Source organism: Heterocephalus glaber, unplaced genomic scaffold (assembly GCF_053883595.1).
Source record: "Heterocephalus glaber isolate CG9 unplaced genomic scaffold, H.glaber_assembly_v1.0 deba00001428, whole genome shotgun sequence".
Classification (NCBI taxonomy): Eukaryota; Metazoa; Chordata; class Mammalia; order Rodentia; family Bathyergidae; genus Heterocephalus; species Heterocephalus glaber.
Genome location: NW_028258293.1, coordinates 29,235,523 through 29,260,567, shown reverse-complemented (window position 1 = coordinate 29,260,567; position 25,045 = coordinate 29,235,523). Strand labels below are relative to the sequence as shown.

General features: G+C 44.8%; 1 protein-coding gene and 1 long non-coding RNA gene across 3 annotated transcripts in view; one reads left to right on the top strand and one right to left on the bottom strand.

Annotated features, from left to right (window-relative positions):
* Positions 1–11,142: 11,142 nt before the first annotated feature.
* On the bottom strand, positions 11,143–23,350 carry LOC110345575 (uncharacterized). The gene is made up of 4 exons (XR_002388985.2): positions 22,993–23,350; positions 22,535–22,739; positions 21,625–21,783; positions 11,143–11,515 (listed from the first exon to the last, which is right to left on the bottom strand). It is a non-coding gene; the product is annotated as an uncharacterized LOC110345575 (long non-coding RNA).
* Chrdl2 (chordin like 2) overlaps positions 17,298–25,045 on the top strand; it is a 31,293-nt gene continuing 23,545 nt past the window's right edge. The window contains exon 1 of one of the 2 annotated variants that reach the window (XM_021243308.2): positions 17,298–17,766. In XM_021243308.2, coding sequence (XP_021098967.1) covers positions 17,685–17,766 — 82 coding nt within the window. In that variant the 5' untranslated portion in view covers positions 17,298–17,684. The remainder of the gene's footprint in view (positions 17,767–25,045) is intronic. The other variant, XM_013064947.3, reaches the window with a different exon arrangement.

The following is a 25,045-nucleotide window of genomic DNA, read 5'->3' as shown; positions in this document are numbered from 1 at the left end:
GACGTTGCCTCATTAATATTTATTAGTTATTCTTCCTTGTATATGTGGTCTTCAGCCTCTCGCTCCGGAGCTTTTTTTTGCTGTTTTCTGTTTCTGAACCAGATGAGGTTGAGAAATGAAGGGGTTTATTTGGAATTCTGACCGATACTAAATTTTATGAAGTAATTACACTTGTTTATCCTGAAATAACCTGATCACTCAGGCTAACGTAAGTGTGGAGCCTGCATAGTATCCAGAAACCCGATTTAGTGCTTCGTTTGAGGTGAGGGCCTGCGCTCTCTCCTAAGGATTACGGGGTGGATTGAAGCCAGGACCACTGTGACCAGTGTCTTCAGTGGAGTAACTGCCGAATGCAACAGCCTCTTGTCGGTCCATCTCATCCTCTTTCCTCATGCCTTCCTGAAACTCCCCTCCTTTGACTGGCAAATCGTACTGTAATGTTTTGTTTTGTTTTGTTTCTGCAACTCCCTTAGTTCCATCTCAAGACTCCTTCTTTGAGTGACACTACTGTTTGGGGCTTAAATGTAGATGAACCTGTAAGCTCAGGCCGCTGTCCCCTTCTCTGCATCCTCCTCTGGTCCACCTCACACTGTCTTCCTTCTGAAACTCTCAGATTGATATCTGCAGCCCAGACCTCCTGAGTCCTGCCCTGTATATTCAGCTGCCCAATGGAAATATCCCAAGGAGGTCTGTATCCCTCAGGCGCAAAACTAATGTCACACTCTTCCACACTCTTTTGAAACAACTTTTCTTGTTTTCCTCATCCTACTAAGGGTACCATCATCCCCTGGTCGGAAGCTGCTAAACTGGCCATCTTTAACATCATCCTCGTGTCCCATATCCTCTCAGGTACTTAATCCTGTCAGTTCTCTCACCAAAAGGACTATTGTTCCACCTGATCCCTCCTCTTCATCCCACTCCCACTGCTCAATTCAAATCTCATCATTCCTCCCCTAGAATAAATATTGTGGTTGCTTCTATAAATTGTTGCCCTTTCCACAGCTTCTCTTTCTCTAATCTAGTAATGGCAAACCTAGAGCTTTCAGTGATACAAACAGCCTGCTGTGGCATGCATGCCATAGATTCTCCACCACTGCTCTAATCTATCCTCCACAGTTCTTCTTGAAGGCCACCTCTGATCATGTCATTCTTGCTTGGGCCAACGTGAGGTGCTCAGATTTTGATGCCAGTTCCCTTTCTGGATGCAGGGGGTATGAGAAAAAGAATTGCTCCCCTCTGATAGAGAAATGGTTCTGCTACAGCAGGTCTCCTACTTTTTGTTTTCTTTCTGGTAAGGTAGATTTGGAGGAGGAAGGTATTACATAAATGGCATTTCCTATTAGTAATCTTCACAGGAGTTTTGTAAAGGGGGCAAAACTAAAAACTTAATGTAATAGAAGGCATTAGAGACCCTGGGTTTCCATGAGATAGTTCAAAGCCTGTAAGTAAGCCAATCCAAGGCAGAGTGATTGGTTAAAGTCACAGTGCAGGGATCTGGGAATGTATCTCAGTGACAGAGTGCTCGCCTAGCATGCTTGAAGTCATGGGTTCCATCTTCATCTGCCCTCCAAAAAAGTCAAAGAGCAGAAAAAAAGTAAAAGATGGATTCCGAACATGAGAACTAAATGGCTAAAAAGACAGTCAAGAATTGAGAAAGAAAGGGTCAGTGAGTAATTGAAACAAATATTTGTGTGTACAGAGGCCCAGACAGTTGAAATCCTTCCAGATAAAGAAGCAGTATGTCCTTGGCTTAGCTGTCCTTTATCCATGGGATTTCTTCACTCCCCTCCCTAGTTGAGGTTCTTGAGGATATTTTGCCCAGTTCTAATAAGGGAGACTTGTGATTCAGAGATCAAGTCAACCATCATTAGAAATGGGGCCTGTTCACTCTTGCTGGCTTCTGGAATCTGAAGGGCCTGTTTATGCCAGGAGGTGAGCAACAAGACTGTCACAAACAAAATTTAAAACTTAATGTAATAGAAGGCATTAGAGACCCTGAGTTTCCATGAGATTGTCCAGAGCCTGTGGTAAACCAATCCAAGGCAGAGTGATTGGTCAAAGTCACAGTGCAGGATCTGGGAATGTAGCTCAGTGACAGCACTTGCCAAGCATGCTATACAAATAAAGACAAGAAATTTCCTTTTGCAGAAGAGAAAAGCAGGAGGTCTTAGTAGCACTGGACCAGATGTCAGGATATCTGAGCTTGGTCTTGCCCGCTTTCTTTAACTCCCTGTGTAATTTCAAATAGCTACATTCTCTCTCGGTCTCAATCTCCTCCTCTTAATACAAAGGTGTTGAAATTCTGCAGTTTTCAATCTAGGATGCACCACACACATACACTCCAAGATTTCACATCAGCTCTACTGAACCTAAAAACTGAGGCAGGTGATGGCAGAATATGCTTTTTTTTTTTTTATGCTGTAAGAATTCTAATGGATACTTCTGGGAAAGACCACTTTAATAGAAAAGTTCAAAGGTCTATTCCAACTCTAACATTCTAGAAGTCTGACTTTCAAATTTCATCTCTTCTTTCCTCTATGCTGATGTCAAAGTAATCTTACTAAAGCAATAATGGTGACAGAAGGTAAGGCATATCTGAGAAATCAAGAGAGTTATTCATGTTGAGAAAATGAAGATGAATATGATTCTAAAGTTTTAAGCCTAGGAGACTGGGATTGTGATCTTGACTGACAACTGACATCTCCCTACTTGGGAAAATGCCCAGTTCTTCTCCCTGCTCCTTAGCAACTAGGACATAACATATGACCTATGTTCAGCCCCTGGCCACTACCCTCTTAACTTTGAATCTTCCATGAGTAACACAAAGACAGAGACAATTTTAGAATTATTCATCACAACAGAAACAGACATATCCAACAGTGGCAGTTTTCAAATGGGCATTGGTGGTGAGGAGTCCAATCCCTACCACGGTGATGATGGCCACACCAAATTGTTTCTGAGGCCAGAACTCACTTGTGGTTCCTGTTGCCTGGTCTTCCTGGTTTATAACATATATTTTCCATATCTGACTCTCCGGCCTCTCTGTCAACTGTTTGTATCCTTTCAGTTAAGTTTCTTTTTTCTTAAATCATTCACAATTTCTATTACTTACATTTCTCTGACTGAGATATTGGTTTTTGTTTTTCAGGTGTTATCTAAAAATGATTGCTAAGGATAATTACAAAATGATACAAGAAACTTAGGCCAACAGTTAGAACAAGCCCAAATATCACACATTGCTTTTTTATTCTAGCCTCTACCTGTACCATAGACCATCAGGCGAACTGGGACTGGCAGATGCATCTTAGTGCAAAATGCCAACTAGAACAAACAGCAGTGCAGCCTCATTTCCAGTGCTTCCTCCAGCTGCTTTCTCTCTGCTATCCCATCATGCTTTCTGAGGACTGCATTGCTCCCAGAATTCTCTGCCACCCTTCGCATAATGCCTTTGCCCAAATACTCTCCATGGTTCCCTACCATCATTTACCTTTCATCACTCCTCATCCACATCACTATAAACCTTTTCTTTTCCCTTTGATTGGCAGCTCTACTTTCTCTCTGCTGGACTGATAGACTTTGATGAGGATCAAGGCCATTCAGTCTAATTCCAAGTGGACCAAGAAGCCCTTCTGGCTAGCCCAGGGGTTCTCATCCTGAGAATCTCACAAATCTTGTCCTAAGACCTCACAGATCTAGAAAGGAAAAGGAACAGTCCCTTGGACCAAACCAGTGCTGCCTCTCCTTTTCCTCCTCATCTCTTCAGATGACCTCTTCTTCCTATACTCTTCCTCTCTCAAGCCAGATTTCCCTTCAAGAGTTGACCCCTTCCTTTTGGTTTTAAAGATTTCTGTAGCTGGGCGTGGTGGTGCACACCTGTAATCCTAGCTACATGGGAGACTGAGGCAGGAAGATCACAAGTTTAAGGCCAGCCTGGGCAACTTAATGAGACCCTGTCTCAAAATTTTAGAAAAGGGCTGAGGATAGAGTTCATATATAATGAACTATATATAATAGAGTTCCATATGTAATGGAATACTTGCCAAGCATGCACAAGTCCCTGGATTCAATCCTTGTTACTGCAAAAAATATATGTGTGTGTGTGTGTGTGTGTGTGTGTGTGTTTATACATCCCTATCTCATTTAGGCCTAAGGTGAATATATTATTATCTCTGTTTTACAGAGGATTACACTCTGGATCTTGTAATATTTGGACCAAGGGAGTATATGGATTTGTATTTTGTAATTATCAGTAAGGATTAAAAATATCCTAACCATAAAATAGCCATTGAGCATAATGTTGCTCTTCCTTTCATTCTTCATCTGTACAGTGATAGAAATTAAATGTACTAGGTAGTTTATAGGGATCTGTAATGATGAAATGAGATTAATTCATCAAACATTTACAAAGAAACTGCCTGGTGTTAGAGTGATTGAGATGTAGGTTCTGCCTTCATAGAGCTTATTGCTGTTTATACAAGAGATAGTGTATTTGCATGAGGTATATGTAAGTGAGTGGAGGAAAAATAAATAGCTAAACAGGAACAAAGAATAATATAACCAGATTTCATCCAAGTCCATCGAGTTGAGATGTCAACTGAGAAAATATGGTGCAGTGATGTTCATTCAACAAATATCTATTGAGCACCTAAGGTGATCGGTATGGGTGCTGAGCATTCAGCAGCAAACGAGGAAGGCAAGTTACAGATGCTGAGCCAGTTTGGGTGGGGCCAGCTTACAAGATGCTATGGAATGATTGAATGGAGTTCCTTTAGTTACACCATTAGTGTTTCAAAGTACATTTAAGAAATAAGCACATTAGTGATGCAAATGGTTTTTTTATGTCTTTGAATTTCCCATTTAGATGCTATAAATCCACTTAGAATTGCAGCTGATCCCACACTTTCTGCACATCCTTCCTATCATCTTTTCTCTCTTCCCTACTCTCCTTATACTCTTGAGTCCCTATTCTTCTTCCTCTAGACTGTAGTCAATGATTCCAAAAAACCAATTGCCTCTTTGATTTAGTTGTTCTTTTTAAAAAAATTAATTGGTAAACAAAATTGTAAATATCTATGGTGTATAATTGTTTTTTTAAGGGATATAGGTGGCTTTAAAAAGTCTTTTAGGTTCTAGATATTGAGAATATATGGCCCTACTCAACCTCATTTCTGAGTAAAAAAATCTGAACGATAACCCTTCTCTACTAGTAGTGATCACCTTTCACAGTGTAAATCACATTTCTTATTCTTACCATCTGTCTCTTTTTCCTATTTCACCAAAGAAACCCTTCTATTACTTTCATGTTGCCTAGATCCCAAGTTTCCCAAGAAAAAGTGGGTCATGGTCCTAATCCAGGAAAAGAGAGAGCAAAAACTTCATTTTGTTATAGTGGATGGAGAGCTTTACTGAGGAGAACGAAGAATTCACTTCAGAAGGAAATGTTAGGGGAGCTACAAAATAGCCTCTTAGAAACTGACTTTCTCTGGTTTGGAAAGAAATAGATTATGAGACGGGTTCCGCTGAACACTGAGAACAGAGAGCATGAGCTTCTAAGTTCCTTTGTCCTCAGGGAAGACGGATTCTACACCAATCTACCAGCAACCAGTGAGAAACCTGGTTGATTCGGTTGTAGAACGGATACTGTCCCACCGATCTCCAGTAGGTTCTAAGCTCCGCTCTCGCGTCCCTGGGAACATCCTACTGCTGTCTCCTTGGTCTGTAATCTCGCGGAGAGACCACCAGGGGGCAAACCGAGACTGCATCGCTTCTCACCCAGTTTCCAGGGTGCCAAACTCAGGATGTCATAGCTGGAACCGGCTTTTGAAATTATCTGAGGCTTCTAACCAAACCTCTTTGTCTACACAGAGGAAAACTACAGTTCAATAGAAAAGATAATTTCTCCAAACCACATAATGAGTTGTAGGAACTAGAAACTAAGTCTTCTGACTACTGCAACTCTATATGCGTTCCATCTCACTCATCTTTCTTCAGTCTCATATTTAATTTTAGGATACACTGGTTTTTAATGATATCTTTTCTATGAAAAGGACTTGTCTCTTCAATTAGATATAAAAACTTGGGGCCAGGGATCATGTTTTGACCAGCATTGTTCATCTTCTCTAGCACCTAGCACGTTGTTCTTCATGCAGCCTGTGCTCAATGCTAGGCAGAAGATTTCAACATTTATTGTGACACTGGTGTGTGGCAGGTCCAGCCATGGTTCCTGAGACCACAGGGATGAAATATACCATCTGTGCCCTCAAGAAGCGCAGTATCTGGAAAGGACAGATATGTGAACCTATAATGGGGGAGGGGGGTTAACACGGGTGTAGACAAAGAGATATGGAAGGAGAGAAGAGGAAGTGACTGCAAGGTGGATACAGAATTGGATCCCAAAGGAAGAATGAGAACTCATCAAAGAGGGGAGAGGGAATTCCAAAAACAACAGCAGAAGAAGCCAACACATGGAGACAGGAGGACGTATGTGGAGTGAAAATGGCTGGTTCTGAGTAGCTTGAGCAAACTATGGCAAGAAGCTGGAGTAGGGACAGCAGAGGAGGAACAAAGAAGACTAGAAAGGAAGTTTGCAGTTGGATATAAAGTTGCTGTTCATTCGTTCATTCATTCAACAAACATTAAGTACTCTCCTTAATGTGCTGGGCAGCACTTGTTTCCAGTATTGGTGGGAGTGATGATAAAAGTGAGGGCAGCAATGATGATGAAAATATTAATGTGGTTGAATTTCAAGGACTTGGGGTCGCAAGTCTGGGCTTCACTCTTCAAACTAATCCGATAGTACAGATAAGTGGTCTGTCCTCCATTTCTTTTTTTTTTAATTCACTTTCTATGGTATAATGTGTCTGCAAACATGGTGAATATTCCTAAAACTTACTGGACTTTCAGTAAGAACTGTGTCAGGCATCAATCTAACAAAGTGACATAGTACAAGAAGGACAAGGATGCTCTGTACGTCCAGAGAAAGCAGTGATGTGTTGAACTCATTTGCAGATTTAAAAGATGTTGTCTCTTAACAGATGGAGGCTTTTGTTTTGTTTTTGGAGACAAGGTCTCATTATGTAGCCTAGTCTGGCTTTGAACTTTATCCTCCTGCTTCAACCTTCTGAGTACTGGAATTACAGGCATGTGCCACTGTACCTTTGCAATATGCAGGCGTTTTGAACTGGGAGGAAATGAGAATAGAAAGGGCTGAGTGATCCAGTTCTAAGTTTCATATTTTGTTTTATTATAAAGATAAAATCTTGAAGTTGAGAGAGAGAGAGAGAGAATCTACTATGTTCTAGGCACCGTCCTAGAAGCTAAGGATATATCAATGATCAAGAATTAAGGTCCAATCTTGGCTTTGTGGTCCCCACCTGTAATCCCAGCGCTCTGGCAGTCTGAGGCAGAAGGATCACAAGTTCAAGCCCAGCCCAGACAACTTAGTGACTTAGTAAGACCCTTTCTCAAAAGAAAAAAGAAAAAAGGCTGAGGATGTGGCTCAGCACAAAGTCCCTGGGTTCAATCCCCAATATGGCAAAAACAAATAATCGAAAGTCCAGGCTGCCATGGAGCTTGCATGCTCACAAGAGAGACAGATCACATACAAGTGAAAAAATGTATTTCGGGTAATAAGTGACACAAGGAATTAAGCAAGGCAGTATGATAGAAAATGACTGGAGGATGCACATTGTTAGATAGACTGAAGAAGTGACATTTGAGCTGAATGAAGTGTCAGCTGTGGGAAAAGTTTAAGGGACAGCATTCCAAGCAGGAGAAACAGCAAAAGCAAAGAACTTGAGGAGGGACTGGGCAGCAGCTTAGCGTACCCAAGGGGCAGAAAAAAGGTCAAGAGAGAGAAGTCTGAGGTCAGAAGTGGGCAGGGGCAGGTCATGGAGGAATTTATAAGTCATGTTAAGGATTTGCATTGTATTCCAAATGCACTGGGAAAGTTTAAGCAAAAAAGTGATTTATCTGATTTACCTTCTTTTTTTTTTCCTGAAGCAGTGTCTCACTGTATAGCCCAGGCTGGCCTCTTAACTTGCAATCCTTCTGCCTCATCTTTCTGAGTCTATAGATGGAACTACAGGTGTTCCCACCACACACAGCTCTGATTTACATTTTTAAAATGAAACGCCCCTGGTTGCTAAGTCTCTTCCTTGGGTGAATACAGCACCTGACATTATCTGGCCTGCATGATGTAAGTTATAGAGCACTATTCTCTGGCACTCTGGCTTACATCTTCACAGACCAATTGAAGGAAGTCTGAGTAAGGGGGCGGGGGGGGGCACCTGCCTGGCAAGCCCAAGGTCCTGAGTTCAATCCCCAGTAGGGGAGGGGGAGATTTGAGTGCAAACTGCTTTTCTTAAGTGACCCCAGATGTGAAGGAGGCAGGGGCAGAAGGCTTGTTCTCCCTGGTGCTTTGTTAGTGAGAATGCTTGAAGTAAAGGAGACTTCTGGGAGTACAGAGCTTAGGACCTAGATGAAAGATGACCCTACTCATGGATTTCATTAGAGACACTTTGTCCCCACTCATTTTCTTCATAAGGGTTCCTTGAGATTATGGGCTATGTTCTCCTATCCTGTTTTGTTTTGTTTTTGGTACTGGGGATCGAACTTAGGACCTTGCGCTTTTGAGGTAGGTGCCGGAACCACTGAGCTAAATCTCTGGCCCCCTATCCTGTTTTTTTGACACTCCATTCACCAAACCCTTTGGGTGCAGATTGTCCTTAGAAGGCCTACAGCAGAGGAGAAACACAGAAATATTCACATAGCCACATAAGCCCCATGAAAATTGGTATGGTTTATATCTAGATATCCTCCAAGAGCCTTGGTAGGGCTTTTGGACTGTGATAGATTTTGAGGGCAGTATAGCTAATGTGCTTTTAGGAGATAGGGACTGGTCTGAAGAGATGGGTCATTGTGAACAAGGCCTGGTAGCATGCATGTCCCTCTCCAATTAATCTCTTTGCTCTCTGCTTTCTGTCTTCTATAAGGTGAGTAGCTTTCCTCCACCCAGGCCCTTTGCCATGATGCCAACCATGCAAGGACTGAAATTTCTAAAATGTGAGTCAAAATAAATCTCTCCTCCTTTGAGTTGTGGGTGTTGGGTATTTTGTTGGCAGCAACAATAAAGTGACTAAGATAGATTTTGGTACCACAGAAGTGGGGCCATTACTGTGACTGTTTCCTGACCATGTGGTTCAGAAGCCTCTGAAACTAGTTCATGGGAAGAGTTTTTAAAGGTTTGGAGATATGTACTAGAAAAGCCCTAGGATGCTATAAGCCAAGCTTGATGGGAGATTCTGGTTAGAGCTTAGAAGACCAGAATGCTGATAAAAAGGCAGACTGTAAAAAGCAGGCTAAGGAGATTTCAGTTGAGAACAAGGGTTGCATGGGCAGTTGGACTCCAAGCCATGTGTATTATGCTCTGACAGAAAATTTGCCTATGTTTTACTCATGTCCTGAGACCTTGTGGGAGGCTGTGATTAAGGGTGGTAGACTAATCTGGCAGAGGAAATTTTAAGGTAGCCCAATGTTCAGCCTGCAGCATAGATACTTCAGGCAGCTTTTAGTCAAGTTTATACTGAAAATTGAGAACAAACAGCACAGCTGAATGATTTTTTAAAGTTTTCTATTTGGCCAGAAATGAAGCTCCAGTTCAGTTGGGATTTGAAAAATTGGAGTGGAGGAGGCTTGGTTGCTAAAAAGATTAGCATTAAAAAGAACCCAGTACTTTGGATCAAGACAATAAGGAAAATGGCCTGAGTACATGTCAGGAATCAGTAAATTCCCACCTTCCCAGGCTCAAAATTGCAAAAGTGAAAGATCTTGCTTTGAGAAGAGAGCCTCAGCACACTATGCTGGTGAATGGTGGCCTAGGAAATCTTTTCTCTGGAGTTCAGTTCATAGTGTTCCACCATCCAGGCACTTGGAAACCTCTGCAGCCTTGATTCAAGGAGGCCTTCACACTGCTTGAGCTGGCAGAAGACCTGGGCATCATCCATATGATTCTGGCTTTATAGGCACGCAGAATGCAAGAGTTACAGAGTCATGGAGGAATCTACCCAGGCCTCAGAATAAACCCTGGGAGACCAGACAAAATGCCCTTTAGAGGGCATTGTATGAAGCTGTGAGAGTGAAGCAGAAAGTGCAATGGAGATCCCAAACAGTTGGAGAAACCAGAAAAGTAGAATATCTGGGGGGCTGGGGATTCAGCTCAGTGGCACCTCACCTGCCTCAAAAGTGCAAGGTCCTAAATTCAATCCTCAGTACTGCAATTTGCAGTAGAATATCTGAGAGAGCCACAAGAAATGAGCAAAGCCAGCTCAAGAGAGAAGTCATGAGGGCCACAACAATAGGCAATGCCTTAGGGGCAGGACCACCCATTCATAGCTTGTCACTTTTTCCTCAAGGGCTGGACATGGAGCTACAAAATTAAATGTGTGCCCTGCTGGGTTTTGGCCTTGGTTTGGTCCTAATTCTTTGTATCCCCCCTTCCTCCATTTTGATCCCCTCCCAAAATACTGAATGTCAGTAAATTGGAGAATTCAGAATAAACGGATAGACTGCTAGATTCATATGAATTACTAAAATTGAAATAAGAAGATATAAAAACCCCAAAGAATTAAATAATAGGCAATGAAATTGAAACAGTAATAAAAAAAAAAAACTGACCAACTAAGACAAGCCCAGGTTTGGATGGAGTCACTCCTGAATTCTACAAGAACATTAGGGAAGATCTAACATCAATACTCCTCAAACTCTGTAATGAAAGTAAAAGGAATGACTTTGGGAGTACTCTTTCCCTTTCATATGAATCTAGCAATCTATCCATTTATTCTGAATTCTCCAATTTAATGACATTCAGTATTTGGCAGTATCTGTAGTGATTTCATCTTTTTCATTCTAATTGCATTACTTAGGTCTTTTCTTTCCCTTTTTTAGTAAGATTGGTTAAGGTTTACCCAGACCATGTTTTAATTTTTTGTTTTGAGACAGGGTGTCACTAAGTCACTAAGTTGCCCAGGCTGGACTCCAACTTACGCTCTTCCTACCTTAGTCTCCCAGAGTGCTGGGGTTATAGGCTTGTGCCACCACACCCTGCTGATAATGAAAATTAAAATGAAAGCAGCAGTATAAATTTAGAGGTAAAGGATTTAATTGGAAAGTAAGAGAAATAAAAGGAGACAGCTCTTAAGATCAAGCTTGTCTCGTCACAAAGGAAAGTAAGAGAAGATAGAAAAATTGCTTCATTTTGAGGAATTGAATGGTATACAGGTATGAAGAGAGGAATCAGTCTGGCCCATTCACAAAAGAATGGAGACCAGTTTTATGTGGTGCTGTAGTGGGCTGGGGTCCTGTTGATTATTATCTCAGTCTTGGTCTTGTAGCTCTAGAGGAATCTTCATGGCTTCAGGGGCAATTTGATTGTGATGAAATGATTGTCTTTGTGGCACTGTTTGTTATTCAAGGCTGAAGACTTTTAAGCATCACTCCAGTGGGTACAGGTCTGGAACTGAATGTCGAAAAAGCTGGTTATCGGATGGTCCTGTGAATCCTGAATATTACTTCACTTATTTTTATCTTGATATTCTCAGTCTTGAATGGGGGTAAGACAGACTAGGTAAATTTAGTGTTAATAAACCTTGTTTTGCCAACTTTTCCTAAATGATTAATATACTTAAATCCAAAGTTTTAAGGTATATACAATGAAGGTCAAGCTTTGTTTTGCTTTTAGTTACCTATTGGACATCTGTAGGCCCAAGTGAAGGGTTATTAGTTTTAGCAAAAACTGCTTGTAATTCCCTGACTGTTTCAGAAAAAACGCAAGTCATGTTTTTTGGTTTGTTTTTTTTTTGTATCGGGGATTGAACTTGGGACCTTGTGCTTGTGAAGCAGGTGGCGAAACCACTGAGCTAGGTTTTGTTTGTTTTTTTTGGTACCAGGGATCGAACTCAGGTCCTTGCGCTTGCGCAGCAGGCGGCGAAACCACTGAGCTAAATCCCCGGCCCTAACCACTGAGCTAAATCTCCAGCCCCACAAGTCATGTTTTTAATGAGAACAGACTAAGGGTTCAGGAGTTTTGTGGTCCTCTGTCCCTGTGGTGATCGCTTGCCCATATCAAATGCACCAGGCAGTATTTGAAGTGTTAAAAGTACATTCATCCATTCTACAAACACTCATCTCAGTCCACTATATATGTACAATATCTGGAGACCCAAATGAACATGTCTTAACATAATAGTGGGTTTTGAATAAGTATTTGTTATATAGATGAGTAACGTGGCTTCTTTGGAGGTTAGAGGTAGTGTGGGGATTGTTCACTTTACATATAAATTAAGTCTGACAGCTCCTTTAAATAAGATTTTCCTCCCAAGGTATATACATTGGCCTCAGATTTAAAGAGGCAATGTGTCCATCCCTTTTAGGACATAATCAAGTAAAGGCAGTACGCAGCCATTGCTCACTACCCATGCAAGATTGGTTCCAGGACCTGGTAGCTGCCAAAATCTAGGGATGCTTAAGTCCCTTGTAGTAAATGGCACAGTATTTGCACATACCCTACACACTACCTCCCGTATGTGATTTAAATCATCTATACTTATGATACCTAATACAATACAAATGCACATAAATAGTTGTTACACTATATTGTTTAGGAAATAAGGACAAGGAATTTTAAAAAATATTTTAGACCCACAGTTGGTTGAATCTGTGGGTGCTAAACCCACAGATATGGAGAGCCAAGTGTACTAGAGCTGGCTTAGGACAACTTAAGTGTTAAATTTTCAGGAATTTTGCAAACTGGTTATTAAACACAATTATTACCAAGACTAAATTACATCAACTTAAAATTAAGTTATATTTTAAACAGAGATAATACTCAAAATGTATCACTTTCTAATTATTTTACTATTACAGATATTCCTCATTTAATGACCAAGTTCTGTTCCTGCAACTAGGTCACTGAGCAAATTGGTCGAGTGAATAAATTAGGAATTATATACAGTATGTGCGTTACAATATTCAGAACAGAGAAATGGTAAAAAGAAACTCCAACTTGATGACTTTGCTTTATTTGCATAGCTCTTATGTGCAGTACTGTAATGTGTAACAGAACATAAAACTAGAGTACTATACTGTACAGCACAATCAGCAAAAGTTACAGTACTGTATAAATAAGGTATACTGGACAAAAAAGATATTGAGGCTCTATAAACAAGATATACAGAACTATACCAAAAAAAGGACAAGTCATAAGTTTGAGAGGTGGGTCATAAGTCTGAACAGTCATTAAACGGGTAGGTCATTAAATAAGGAATAGTTATATCAATGTTCTACAAGTTGTCTGTTGCATCTGTATAAAGGAAACACTATAGGTCATGCTGTACATCCTCTTCCCAACTGCTCATTCAGTGATATCACAGTTGTAGCTTTAATTGCCAGCAGTGGAAATATTTATACCATGGAAATTGGCAAATGCAAGATCCAGAACTGTTCCCTCTTCCCCCCGCAAGAGAGCTGGTTGTTACATATTATCAGCTCACCATTTGTGTAGTCCTCTTATATTAATTCTCTTGTGGTTAATATTTTTTTAGAATCTTATTGAAAGAGTTAAGTGGACTAGGTTGAGTAGTCTTTCCTTAACCAAATCCCTACATTCCATATCGGTATGCTACTTTTACATAATTAAGCCATCTGTAGGCTAGGATTGGGGCTTGTATCCATAAATGACGTAAGAGGACTGTATGAAGGAATAAGGCTATTATAAGATAAATTTTAGTAGCAGCTACTATGGGCAAAGACATGATGAAGGATAGGGAAGATATGAGATAAATAGTTTGTACTCTCAAGGAAATCACTTTAAAGACGGTGACACAAAATCTACAGATCATACAATGTCACAAGTGCTAGAATGGAGAAACAGAAGCATGGAGAAGAGCAGGGCTAATTCAGAGACCATCACAGAGGCTTCCAAGAGAACCAAGACTCTAAGCATCAGTGTCTGTCTTGTCCTTCACTGTCTCCAGCACCTAGCACACTCCCAGGCACAGAGTTGCTACTCAATAATTGTTACATGAAGGAAGGAGGTAGCAATGACCATGACCCTTGAAAAATTAGTAAGCTTGCCAGGCTGATAAGGGTGAGTACAGGAAGAGCATCCCATGCAGAAGAAATAATACACACAGAGGCATGGAGGGAAAAGAGCTTGACAAACTTGAAGAAAAAGCTTAAAGTGGCATGGGGCCCAAAGACTGGGACTAGTAAAGGCAAAGCGTGAAAGAGAGGTTTCCTACCTCAAATCTCAGTAGAGCTCTCCTCAAAAGACAAAAAGGCCCAGATGTGGTGGCACATACCTGTAATCCCAGCACTCAGAAGGCTGAGGCAGAAGTATCACTGTGAGTTGGAGGCCAGCCTGGGCTCCATAGTGAGTTCAAGGGCAGCCTGAACTACATAGTGAGACCTTGTCTCAAAAGAAAAAAAAAAAAAGACAAAAAGAGTTGACTTGTTCTGTGGAGCCCTGGGAGTAGAACTAAAAGCCACTCAGAGAGTCACAGAGAGTCAGATTTCAGTTTCATTTAAAGAATGTCCTAACAGAGCTGTCCAACAATGGAATGGGCTGCCTTGGAAGCAGTGAGTGAGTTCCCTTGCAGGAAACCAAACACATGCTTGACAGATTCTTGGTGCAACAAATTGCTAAGGGTAGGTGATTTCTTTTCCCCCAGATTTTGGACTAGAGTTTGGAAGCTGCATCAAATCTCCGTCTTTAAAGGATACTAGATAACATAGAGACAACTATTTTTACTACTATACCTGCAGGAGACCCAGAAACTTCCCCCCCTAGGGCTTCTTATATTTCTTATTGGCTAAAGCTGAGGCAAACCGGGCTGCTGAAGGTCCTCCCAGGAAAGAATAATGTCTTTTCAAATCACTGAGGTCTTCACTCATTCCTGTAGCAATTATTTATTTAGTACCTTCATGTGTCAGAGACTTTTCTAAGTGCTGGAGACATAGAAAGGAATGAAGGAAGGCATCTGCCTCCACAGTGTAGGAGACAAATGCAAATAAATATTTACGCCCCTATAGCTATAGCACAAAGTGCTGTGAGAACGCAAAGACTAAAAATTAATTTTGTCTAGAAGAATAAGAGAAGGCCTCAGAGGGGAAGTTACTCAGAGCTGACTTTTGAGAAGTCTTTACTAGATGGACCAGGGAAAAGACGGGAAAATATGTCCAAAGATAATGGAGACAGGAAACGCATGGCCGTTTTGGGGAGGCTGATAAAAGGGTAGAGTAGATGACAATGAAAGGAGCCAAAAAACGTGACTGGCCTTGAATCCAATGCTGAAAAATTTGAATTTTAACCTGTAAATGATAAGAGGACCATATTTGAAGTAGAAATGATTAGTATAACTCTTATGGCGTTTTGTGAAGAAAATATATTGGAGGGGCCCAGACTAGACCTGCTGAAAGACTGTTGAGAAAGTCCAAGTAAGAATGATGATGGCCTAATCTCTAGGGATAAGGAGGATGGGAGGAGAGTTGAGAGTAGAGACCCTTTGTGAAACAGAATGAGCAAGATGTAGGAGAGGCCAATCTTAAACCTGAAACACAAATATATGTGCACAGAACAAACAAAGATGGGAAAAGGAAAAGGTCTCTGTCTCAGACCCTTAGGATGAGCTTATTTAGCAACTAAGCACTAAATATACCTATGAGCTCCCTGAAAGCCAAGGCAAAAAGGGAAACATGATGACACACATAGCTTTCATTATCTGTGGAAACAAAGTAGGGTATACTCATAGAAGAGGAAGAAACTGGCCAGATTAGAGGGGGAGAAATGAAGCCTGAAGAGCACTGCAGGCAGAACATGTTTGTCCCTGACTCTGGGAGCCCTTGGAGGGGCTGTTTGTGGGATCACTGATTCCTCCTACTACTCCCTGTTGGTTGGGTGTCGGCTGACAGCACGGTGGAATGAGGAGCCCAGCTTTGCCCCAGGAAAGTGACTTTACAGACCGCCAGTTACAAGTGTTTGGACCTGGAATCTGATTCCCTACCAGAGTGGGATGTGGCTCAGTCAGTATCCCTTCTCACTCCTCCCCATGTTCTCCCTCTGACACTCGCTGGTCTGCACAGCAGCTGGGCAGGAAGTCGGAAGTCCAAGGCAATGATGGAAGCACTCACACAAAGTAGCCCAGGAAGTTAGAGACAGGGCCAGGATAATGACTCTGCCCTGATTTCGGAGCTTAGGTGTTTCTGGTGTGAACCCGGATGGATATTGTCTTCTTGGGGTCTTACTAGTTCCTGTGCTCCTTCAACACAAGGTATGGAGCACTAACTGCAGGCTGGGGCTGTCAGGGCCCTGCCTTCAGGGAGCTCACTTTTGGGTGGGAGAGATGACATGTTGACCATCCGCTCCACCGAAGATGCCTCTGAACGCGACCATCACTCAAAGAGAGGTGTAGGTGTGACCAGCACAGGCAAAGCAGAGCCCGGGTCCTGTTTTGCGAGTGGGCGGGAAGACTTCCAAGGGAAAGATAAGGATCTTGCTGGGCTGGCTTTCAGCCAGGGGATGGCGCTTGGGGGGACGGAAGAGGGACAGAGAGCAACTGGCATCTCAGGCACCTGAAGTTACGACAGGCTTCTTTCTCTCTGAGGTTTGAGCGCTTCGACATTCAGTAATTTCATTTGATCTTCCCAACAATGGTGGAAAGATATTAAAGACATTAAAACTCCCGTTTAGAGCCGAGGAAACAGACTCTGAGGTGGCGTGCCCAAGACCACAAACTGATTTAAGAATGGCAAGTGTCCTGATTCCATCCAGATGCGGAGTTCTGCGCACGCACCGCCAAGCGCCCTGCCCCGACCTCTCCGGTTCCGCAGCCCACTTCCCCGCCCCGACCCTGACATCTCGTCCTTCTCTACCTGAAAGCTCCACCTGAAGTCTAACTGGGTCCCACCCCTCCTGAGCTCTAGGCATCGCGGGGAGTCAGGGGTTAAAGCCAGTGGCCCGGGTGGCCCCTTCCCCCTCCCCAGCCCCCTCGCTCCACTCGGCGCCGCGCCTGGAGCGTCTGTCCGGAGACCGGCACGAGAGAGGAGGGGAAAGCGGGCCTGTTTCTCGGGTGGCCAATCCACGAGCCCGCGGTGCCCCAGAGGAGGCGCCAGCGCTAGGCCAGCGCCAGGCCGGGGCTGCCTGCTTCCCGCGGCAAAGTACAAATGCGCCCGAGCGCGGCGCCTGGCGCCCTTGGCGTGCACAGCCGGCCCGCGCGCAGCCTCCCCGCGCCCGCCAGCCGCGCCGCCGGGCCGCAGGCCCCCGCCGCGCTACCCCGAGCCCATCGCGCAGGGCGCCCGGCGCCGCGCGCCCCACAGACCCTCGTCCGCGCCTTTCTTCTCCTCCTTGGCCTCTCACCGTCTCCCTTTCTTTCACTGCTTTTCCCTTCTGCCCGACCTTCCTCCATCTCTCCATCTCCCCCCGCTTCTCCTGTCCTCTTTCCACTTTTCTCTTATTCCCACTTTAGCCCTCCCTGCCCGTCCGCCTTTCCTCCTCTCCACCCTTCTCTGACTCCCCTCTCCCGGTGAGTGGACGGAGCTGTGCCCCGTGCCTCAGTTTCCCCTTCCTCTCACTTTCTCCCGGCTCCCCTCCAGGCTCAGAGCCGGGCGGCCCCGCCCCGGGGAGAGGAAGGATGGTTCCCGAGGTGAGGGTCCTCTCCTTCTTGCTGGGACTCGCGCTGCTCTGGTTCCCCTTGGATTCTCACGCTCGAGCCCGTAAGTAGAGGGGGAGGCTGGTCGGGCAGAGGAGGGACGGGCCCCTGGGACGTGCGGAGAAATGCTAGGACCGGAGACCCCTACTAACTGCTGTGACAGCCTTCGGGGCAGCACCTGTGTCCGGGAGGCAAAGATTCTTCTGTAGTCCCCTATGGGCTGAGACTGGGGACCCAGGGGTTGCCAGACTCAGAGCTGAGGAGGCTGCTTCCTTGGACCTGAGTATGGACTGGCTGAGGACAGCGGACTAGGAAACAGTTGGGTATGTCTGGCTGCAGGAGAGGGGTGTGATGGGGTGTGAAGACTATTGCATTTGGGAAGAGCCCTTGAGAAGGAGTAAGAGCTAAGTAGGATAACCTTGGCAGTTCTTGGTCACATTTGATCCTCACAACACTCCTCTGCAGTGGGTTTCACCATTTATACTTTTTTGTTTTGTACCGGGGATTGAACTCGGGACCCTGCACTTTTGAGACAGGCAGCTACTGAGCTAAATCCCCGGCCCTCACCATTTATACTTTACAGATGAGAAAAGAGAAGGAACTTGCTGGAATTTATAGAGCTAATATGCTCTTTCCAAAGCCAGAGCTCTCTAATTCCAAATCCTGCCCCCATAGTGTCTGGAAGGGACCCTGATTTGGAGTTGTGAGGCTCTGGGACACAGAGAAATAGACCAGGATCTTCACTGCAGCCCCGTTGAATATCAGCTGGTGGGAGGCACCTCTCTGAGCCTCAGTTTTCCGATCTATGAAATGGGAGTAAAAAAATCCCAGGACTGTTAGGAGAATTAGATTGTGGAAAATAGGCAAAGCAACCAGCACAAGGTTGATGTATGTAGCTCCTCAGGAAATAACAGTTGGCTAATTCCATGTAAGACACAGCGCGACCTCAGGCAGGTTATATCATCTCTCTGACCCTCAGTGCTCCCAATAGGCTGACACTGTCCACGTCCCCTGCCAGTCTCTTAGAATGCTGTGAGAATGAAAATGAAACAAAGATTCTCTAAAAGTGAATGAAGGAGCTTATTTCAGAACCTGAAATGTTTGATAAACCAAAGCAAGGGGTTGCAGCAGGGGGTGGCATCTGTGGTGGTGATGATGGTAGAGACAGTGGCTTGCTCGAGGTCGCACAGGGCAAAGCCTAGGATTAAGATGCCAGTTGCCCAACTCCCAGCCCATGTTCTTTTGCCTCCCCAGCTCAGCTCCTCCCATGCTTTTTTTTTTTTGCACCTGACTTTGCTAGAGCTGGTGGTGCTATATTTTTGTTTCAGGCCCATGGAAGTCCTCAGGAACAAGTCATGGGAAGAACTCAATGTTGAGTTCAAGTCCTGGCTCTGCCTCTTATAGCTGTATGACATCATAAGACACAACTTCTCTGAGGCTTATTTTCTTCACCTGCCTAAGAGAGGTATTAACCTGGAAGCAAAAGTGTTCTGGGGAGGATTAAAGGAGGTGATTGTATTAAAATACCCAGCACAATGCTGGAACACTCTGTCAATATCTCCTCCCCTTCCTTGAACCCTACAGGTTTCTTCCCAATACTTACCTCCCTGTTGTTTCTGAAAGAGACTTAGCGCAGGAGCCCTCCATGCCATGTCTGGCCTTATTCTTAGCTCCCAAGAGTTTACTCCAGATATTATTCCCCTTGTTGAATTATGGAAAGATGTCCTAGAACCAGACCCCTGTTAAGGATTGCTCTGTCCTATTCACACCCCTCCTCTTTGCCTCCTATGTCTTGTGAGCCCTTCACAGCCTCACTTGGTCATTTCTTCCAGCCTACTCTCCCTGGTGACCTGATCTACTCTGATCTACCTTCCTCTGTGTCCCTACTCCCTTTGAGTCTATACTTCTCAGCAGGTCCTGCTAGTAATTCATCTCCCCTTCCACATCACAGGTGCAGGGCTCCAGACTGGTGAGGCAAAGACTTGGAGCCAACTCACTGAGTGAAGGGAGGGGGATTGTTCTCCAGGGAGGAGGCTTAGACCCTGTGATGTCTGGGCTGGAAGGGCCTCCTCATCTGCTTCTACCTAGCATATTTCCCATCTTTAGAATTAAACCAAAGCCCAGGAAGGGGGAGTGATTGGCTACAAGGTCACACAGCAAATTTACCAAGGAACAGAGACCTAGATCCTGCTCCCTGACATGTCACTTATCAGCTGTGTGAATTGAGACAACTTAATTATTGCCTGAGCCTTCTCTGAACCTCATGTTGCCTAGTGCTGACAAACTATGAATCTTGAATTCATCCAGTAGTCATGTCAGGGTCCTCTTTGAAGGTCTGTAATGAAGGGCCTCATCTCAGTGTGAGACCTCAAGCTTGCCGTGGGTAAGAAATCTTCTGGTGACATCTGAAGTGCTTTCAGAAGTGGTACCACTAGGCGGGAATTCTCAAGTCTGTGTGGTGTCACACTCCTAGGTGGCTGTGCCTGCAGAGTGCTGAGGGTCCATGAACAGCAGAGGTTTCAGCCTTCTCCCCTGTGCAAGTCTGAGGCTGTGGAGCCAGGGCCATTTCCACCCGTCTCTATTTCCAGCCATGCATTGAGCCCTGATATAATGCAGCCTGAGTTTCAACTCTAATCCCAGGCTGAGTCCTACACCTCCAACCCTGACTACTGATTGAACCCCAATTCTACTCCAGGGTGGAACCCTTACACAGGCTGTCATTGGCCTGATTATTGACTAGTACTGACCCAGCCCAGACTGAACCCTATCCAGGTGTGATGTTGGTCACTCTACTCTGGTTGCTCATCCCTTCTTGGACCCAGAAGTGGGTTTGACACTGGATCCCCTCCTTTTTGTTCTTCCCTATGTATCCCTTTTAGGTTCCTGGCATGCTTCTACTTCCTCTTCCCTCCCTCCATCTCCTCTTTCAGGAGCGAGTCAATGGCCAAGTAGAAACATGGACCCTTCTATTCTTTCTTCAAGGATTCATGCATTATGGGAATTAAAACTTTGGTTTCCAGGTGATGGAATCCCAGACCCCAGTCCTGGAATAGGAAGGGAGCGTCCCATGGTATGATGTTGTACAGAGGGAAAACTTGCAATCAGGTCAGGGCTCCAGCCTGGCCCTGCCACAGATTCCAACTGTAAGCCAGGACAGATTGCCTCTCTCTGGATCTTAGTTTTCCCACCTGTAGGGTAAGACAGTTGGACTGAAATGGATAATCACTGAGGACATTCTATCTTAACAGCCCTTCATTCTGAGTCTCAAGATCTACAGGTGTGGTTGCCCTGATTCTGAGTCCACTCTAACTTTTGGAAAGGAAAGGGGAGCTGGGGGAGTGTAGGACAGACAGACCCTCAGACGCCAGGACAGAGCGCCCAGAGAGCCTGGGGCAGCAAGTGTAGTGGGAAACTCACCAGTGGGGACCCTGCCCTGCTGCTTATCTTGGTCACACTCTATTCACCTGTCCAGATATGCATGAGGGGATGGAGAGTACCTGAGCGAAGGCCTGAAGTGCAACTCCAGGCAGGCAGCCAGGCCGGCAGGCCTGTGCCTGGGTCTCCGACTGGGCGTTTCTGCACATCCCCTCTCCCACCAGTAGAGGTCTCTGCCTCACTCACTGGCTCACTGAGTGGGCCAAGCGACAGCTGCGCAATTGCTCCAGCTGTTGCACCTGTTCCAGGACTGGCCTCTCAAATTCGCCCAGCCACCAGGCGCGGCGCCAGCTCTGGGAGAAGGACCTTGAATCCTTTGGACTCCCAGAAAGAAGGACTGGCATGACAGTGGTGTCACTGGGAGGTGCAGTGTAGAGATGGATCATTGAGGCAGCCGCCCTGCCTCTGGGCTGACCTCAACTCGGAGAAAGCTGGTCCCCAGCAGCTCTCCGGTTCTTGTACTCAAGATTTCTTCATTATGTCTCACCTGAGTCCTTTTATTTGCAAGTTGAAGCCATTTCTTCTGGTCTTGTCCCACAGGGAATGGGTGGATCCTTATGAACATCCTCTCCAGATCTGCAGACTGGCATTGTCGCTTGTACTGGCACAAATCAACAAGTCTCAATCCCTCCTGGGGGCTCGGTTTCTACATATGTAGCATAAAGAGATTGGGCATCATGTGAACCCTAACTTTCTAGGCTTCTATGACTCTAAGTGTATATGCTCAAGGCAGAACACAATGCTGACAGTCCTATCCCTGCCCCTGCCATTGGCAGGCAACACAGGTGCCTTTCCAGACTTGCCAGTTCTCTGCTCTGAGGCCCTTTCATGCTCCTGGGCATGTTGTGCAACAGACAAAAGGAATAAGGTTCAAAGAAGTGGGTCCCTTCCTCTAGGATGCACAGCTCAGCCACTAAGGTGCTGATATTTCTGTTGCTTCTCTTAAGAGGCCTCCCCCACCAGAGAGATGCCAGAGCCCAGGGCAGACTTTATGTCTCAGAGGGGAGCAAATTTGTTTGTGTGAAGAGGGGCCTATAAATAAATACAGAAAATATGGCTGTGTGGGCGTGAGGGAAGAGATGTAAATGTTCTCACATTCCTGAGCAGCCAGGCCCCATCAAGTTTTCTGAGTTCTTGCAGGCTGGGGACAGGCCAGCCACATTCAGACCTCTCTCCTCTTACCCTGGCTCCTCCTGGTGGCTTTTCACAGCCTTATCCAGCCTCTCCTCCAGCCTAGAAGTTTCTTCCTGTCTGTCTTTTCCGCTCCCTATAGAAGAATTCTCAACCATACTAGTCTCTCCTACTGACCCCTGAGGAAAACTATATCATAGCCTGAGGGTTTCAAGTCAGACTGTGGGGTGCACTTGGGTGGGGACAATTTGGAAATTTTGACTTACATATGAAGATTGTAGAATCACTCATCCTCTTAGCTGCCACAGGCTCCTGACCTTTTAGTACATGGTGTTCTTTGGTTTGGCAGATGGATTGGGAGTTCAATGGCAGGGAGTTGGAAGGAGAGGTCAAAGGCTAATTTCTGTTAGGTGGCAAGGCAAAAGTGTTGAGAGGGACTTGGCTTTCCTTCCATGTAATGAATCTCTCTTTCTGTTAAAGAGAGAAGTTTCCAGGATTAAGGACTGAAAATTGTCTCCTCTTCTAGAACCACTCCCTCTCCATTAACTCTATTCTTTTTTCATTTATTCATTTATCAATCTGCATAGGCTCTGCATAGAGCACAAAATTAAATGGGATCTGGCCCTTCCTCTCAAGAAGCTCACAGTTTAGCAAGAAAGACAAACCCACTTAGCAAGTACTTCTAACCCTGGCAATGAGCACTGTAATCAAGGGCTGAACTCACCCCTGAAGGAGAAGCCAGGGTCTTATGAGGTTAGAGGCTTCACAGAAACAGTGGCATCCCAGCCGGCTTTGGAAGAATGAGGAGTTGATCAAACATTGGAGATGGGGAATTGTATCCCAGGAGGAAGAAACAGCATGTGTGAAGGCACAGAAGTGTGAAGGAACCTGGTGGGATGGTGGAAGAGTTAGAGAAACTCAGCAAAAGAATGTGAGGCTGAAAGCAGGGCCACCTCAAAGATTTTTGCTGCCAAAGCAGGCAGCAGTCAGCCTGGGGTGATAGGGTAACTTTGGGAGTCTGTCTGGTAAACACTGCTGCTCTGGATTCAGATTAGATCAAGTAAGCCTACTTACTTTAAGTAGTCAGTATAGGTAAAGAATGAGTGGGGTGTGTAATCCCAGCACTTGGGAGACTGAGGCAGGATGGTCACAAATTCAAGTCTAACCTGGCCTACATAGTGAGACCCTTGCTCAAAAAGGGGGGGGGGTCTATTGAAGTAGATACTCCTTGGAGGAGGAGGCACTAGCACCCATAAGACAGTCTCCCAGTGCCCCGTGTGAACCATGCTCACTCCCAACTGTGCTTTTGCAGGGGAAGCCCTTCCCCCCACACCTTGTTTTTTCCTCTGTGACCCAGCTCTGAAGACCTTGTGGTCTCACTCTCATAGCATTTATCAGTTACATTTGTCTGTCTTCTTCATTAGGCTGTGTGTTATTCAAGGGCAGGGACTACATCTTATTAAGTCATGTGCCAGGTCCATGGACGTGTATAAAGCTTGATACAAAAAGCTCAATAAATGAATGAATAACAGGAAGTAAAATATCTAACAATAATACTATTTACTGCCTACTGTGCCGCACCCCACATTTTCCTATAGATTTTTTTTTTTGGCACCAGGTATCGAACTCCGGACCTTGTGCTTGAGAGGCAGGCAGCAGAACCACTGAGCTAAATCCCCAGCTCAAGATTTTTTTTTCTGGACCCTACCCAGGAGTTGCCACCACTGTGGTCACCTTGCTCCATCCTCATCTCTGTTCATTTTCATGCTGCCCAAACTGGCTTGCAGCTGTCCTCACAGGAGGTAGCTCTGGGCCACCCTGATATCACATTCACCTACTTGTTCACTCCACAAACCTCCATCCCATCCTTGACTCCTCCTTTACCCTCTCCACTAATGCCCTATCCTATCTATCCCACCACCTGTTCACTGTACATAGGAAGTGTTGCTCATATCTGCACTTCTGCCCTTTAGTACTTCTGTTATGGTCAGACCGTAAGGGCAGGTGCATCACTGCCTCAAACAGGATGACTGTACAGCTCTCCCTATTCTCTGCCTGTAGGCTTGCCCTCCATGGCAAGCAGTCCTGAATGCAATCTTGATCTCCCACTCACTTCTCCCAAGATCAAGGTTTTTCCATGGTTTTCCTTTGCTCTTGGGGCTCTCAAGGCCCTTGGAGGGCCTCTGCCTCTCTGTCCAGCCAGATCTCTTGCCTCTCATGCCCTGGCCTTCCCATTCTCTGCTCCAGCGTTCTGAGCCACTTTTATCATTGTATCCCAGCCCGAGGTCTCTGCGGGCTCATGTGGCATTGAGAGAGACTGGCCTGGCTTGTGAGTGGGACTAGAAGAAAGCAGAGAGCTGCAGGAAACAGCATTGGTGTGGCAGTGAGACCTGGGAGATTTAACTTCAGTGAGTACCATGATGTGCATGCACTTAATAGGTGCCTGGGGCTGCTACATAGAACTGTGAGAGTAAAAGAAACATGGTGAGAAATACACAGTGAAGGAAGTTTAGGGTGAGTGCCCAGATCTTGGCTTTGCCTATCTGTTTTTACCTACTATTTAAGTGAGTATCTAACGTGTTAGACTAGGCATATGCAATGTATTCAAAAATACAGTGAATATTTAAATTTTTTAAATTATTGCAGTAAAAGACACATTGCCATCAATCCCCCTCAAAATACTTCCTCTTGATGCAAATACATTTATCCCATCATTCTGGGCATTTTCTGAAACAGTTCTGGAAGTTCTCTTCTAGTATGTCTTTAGTTGCCCTGTA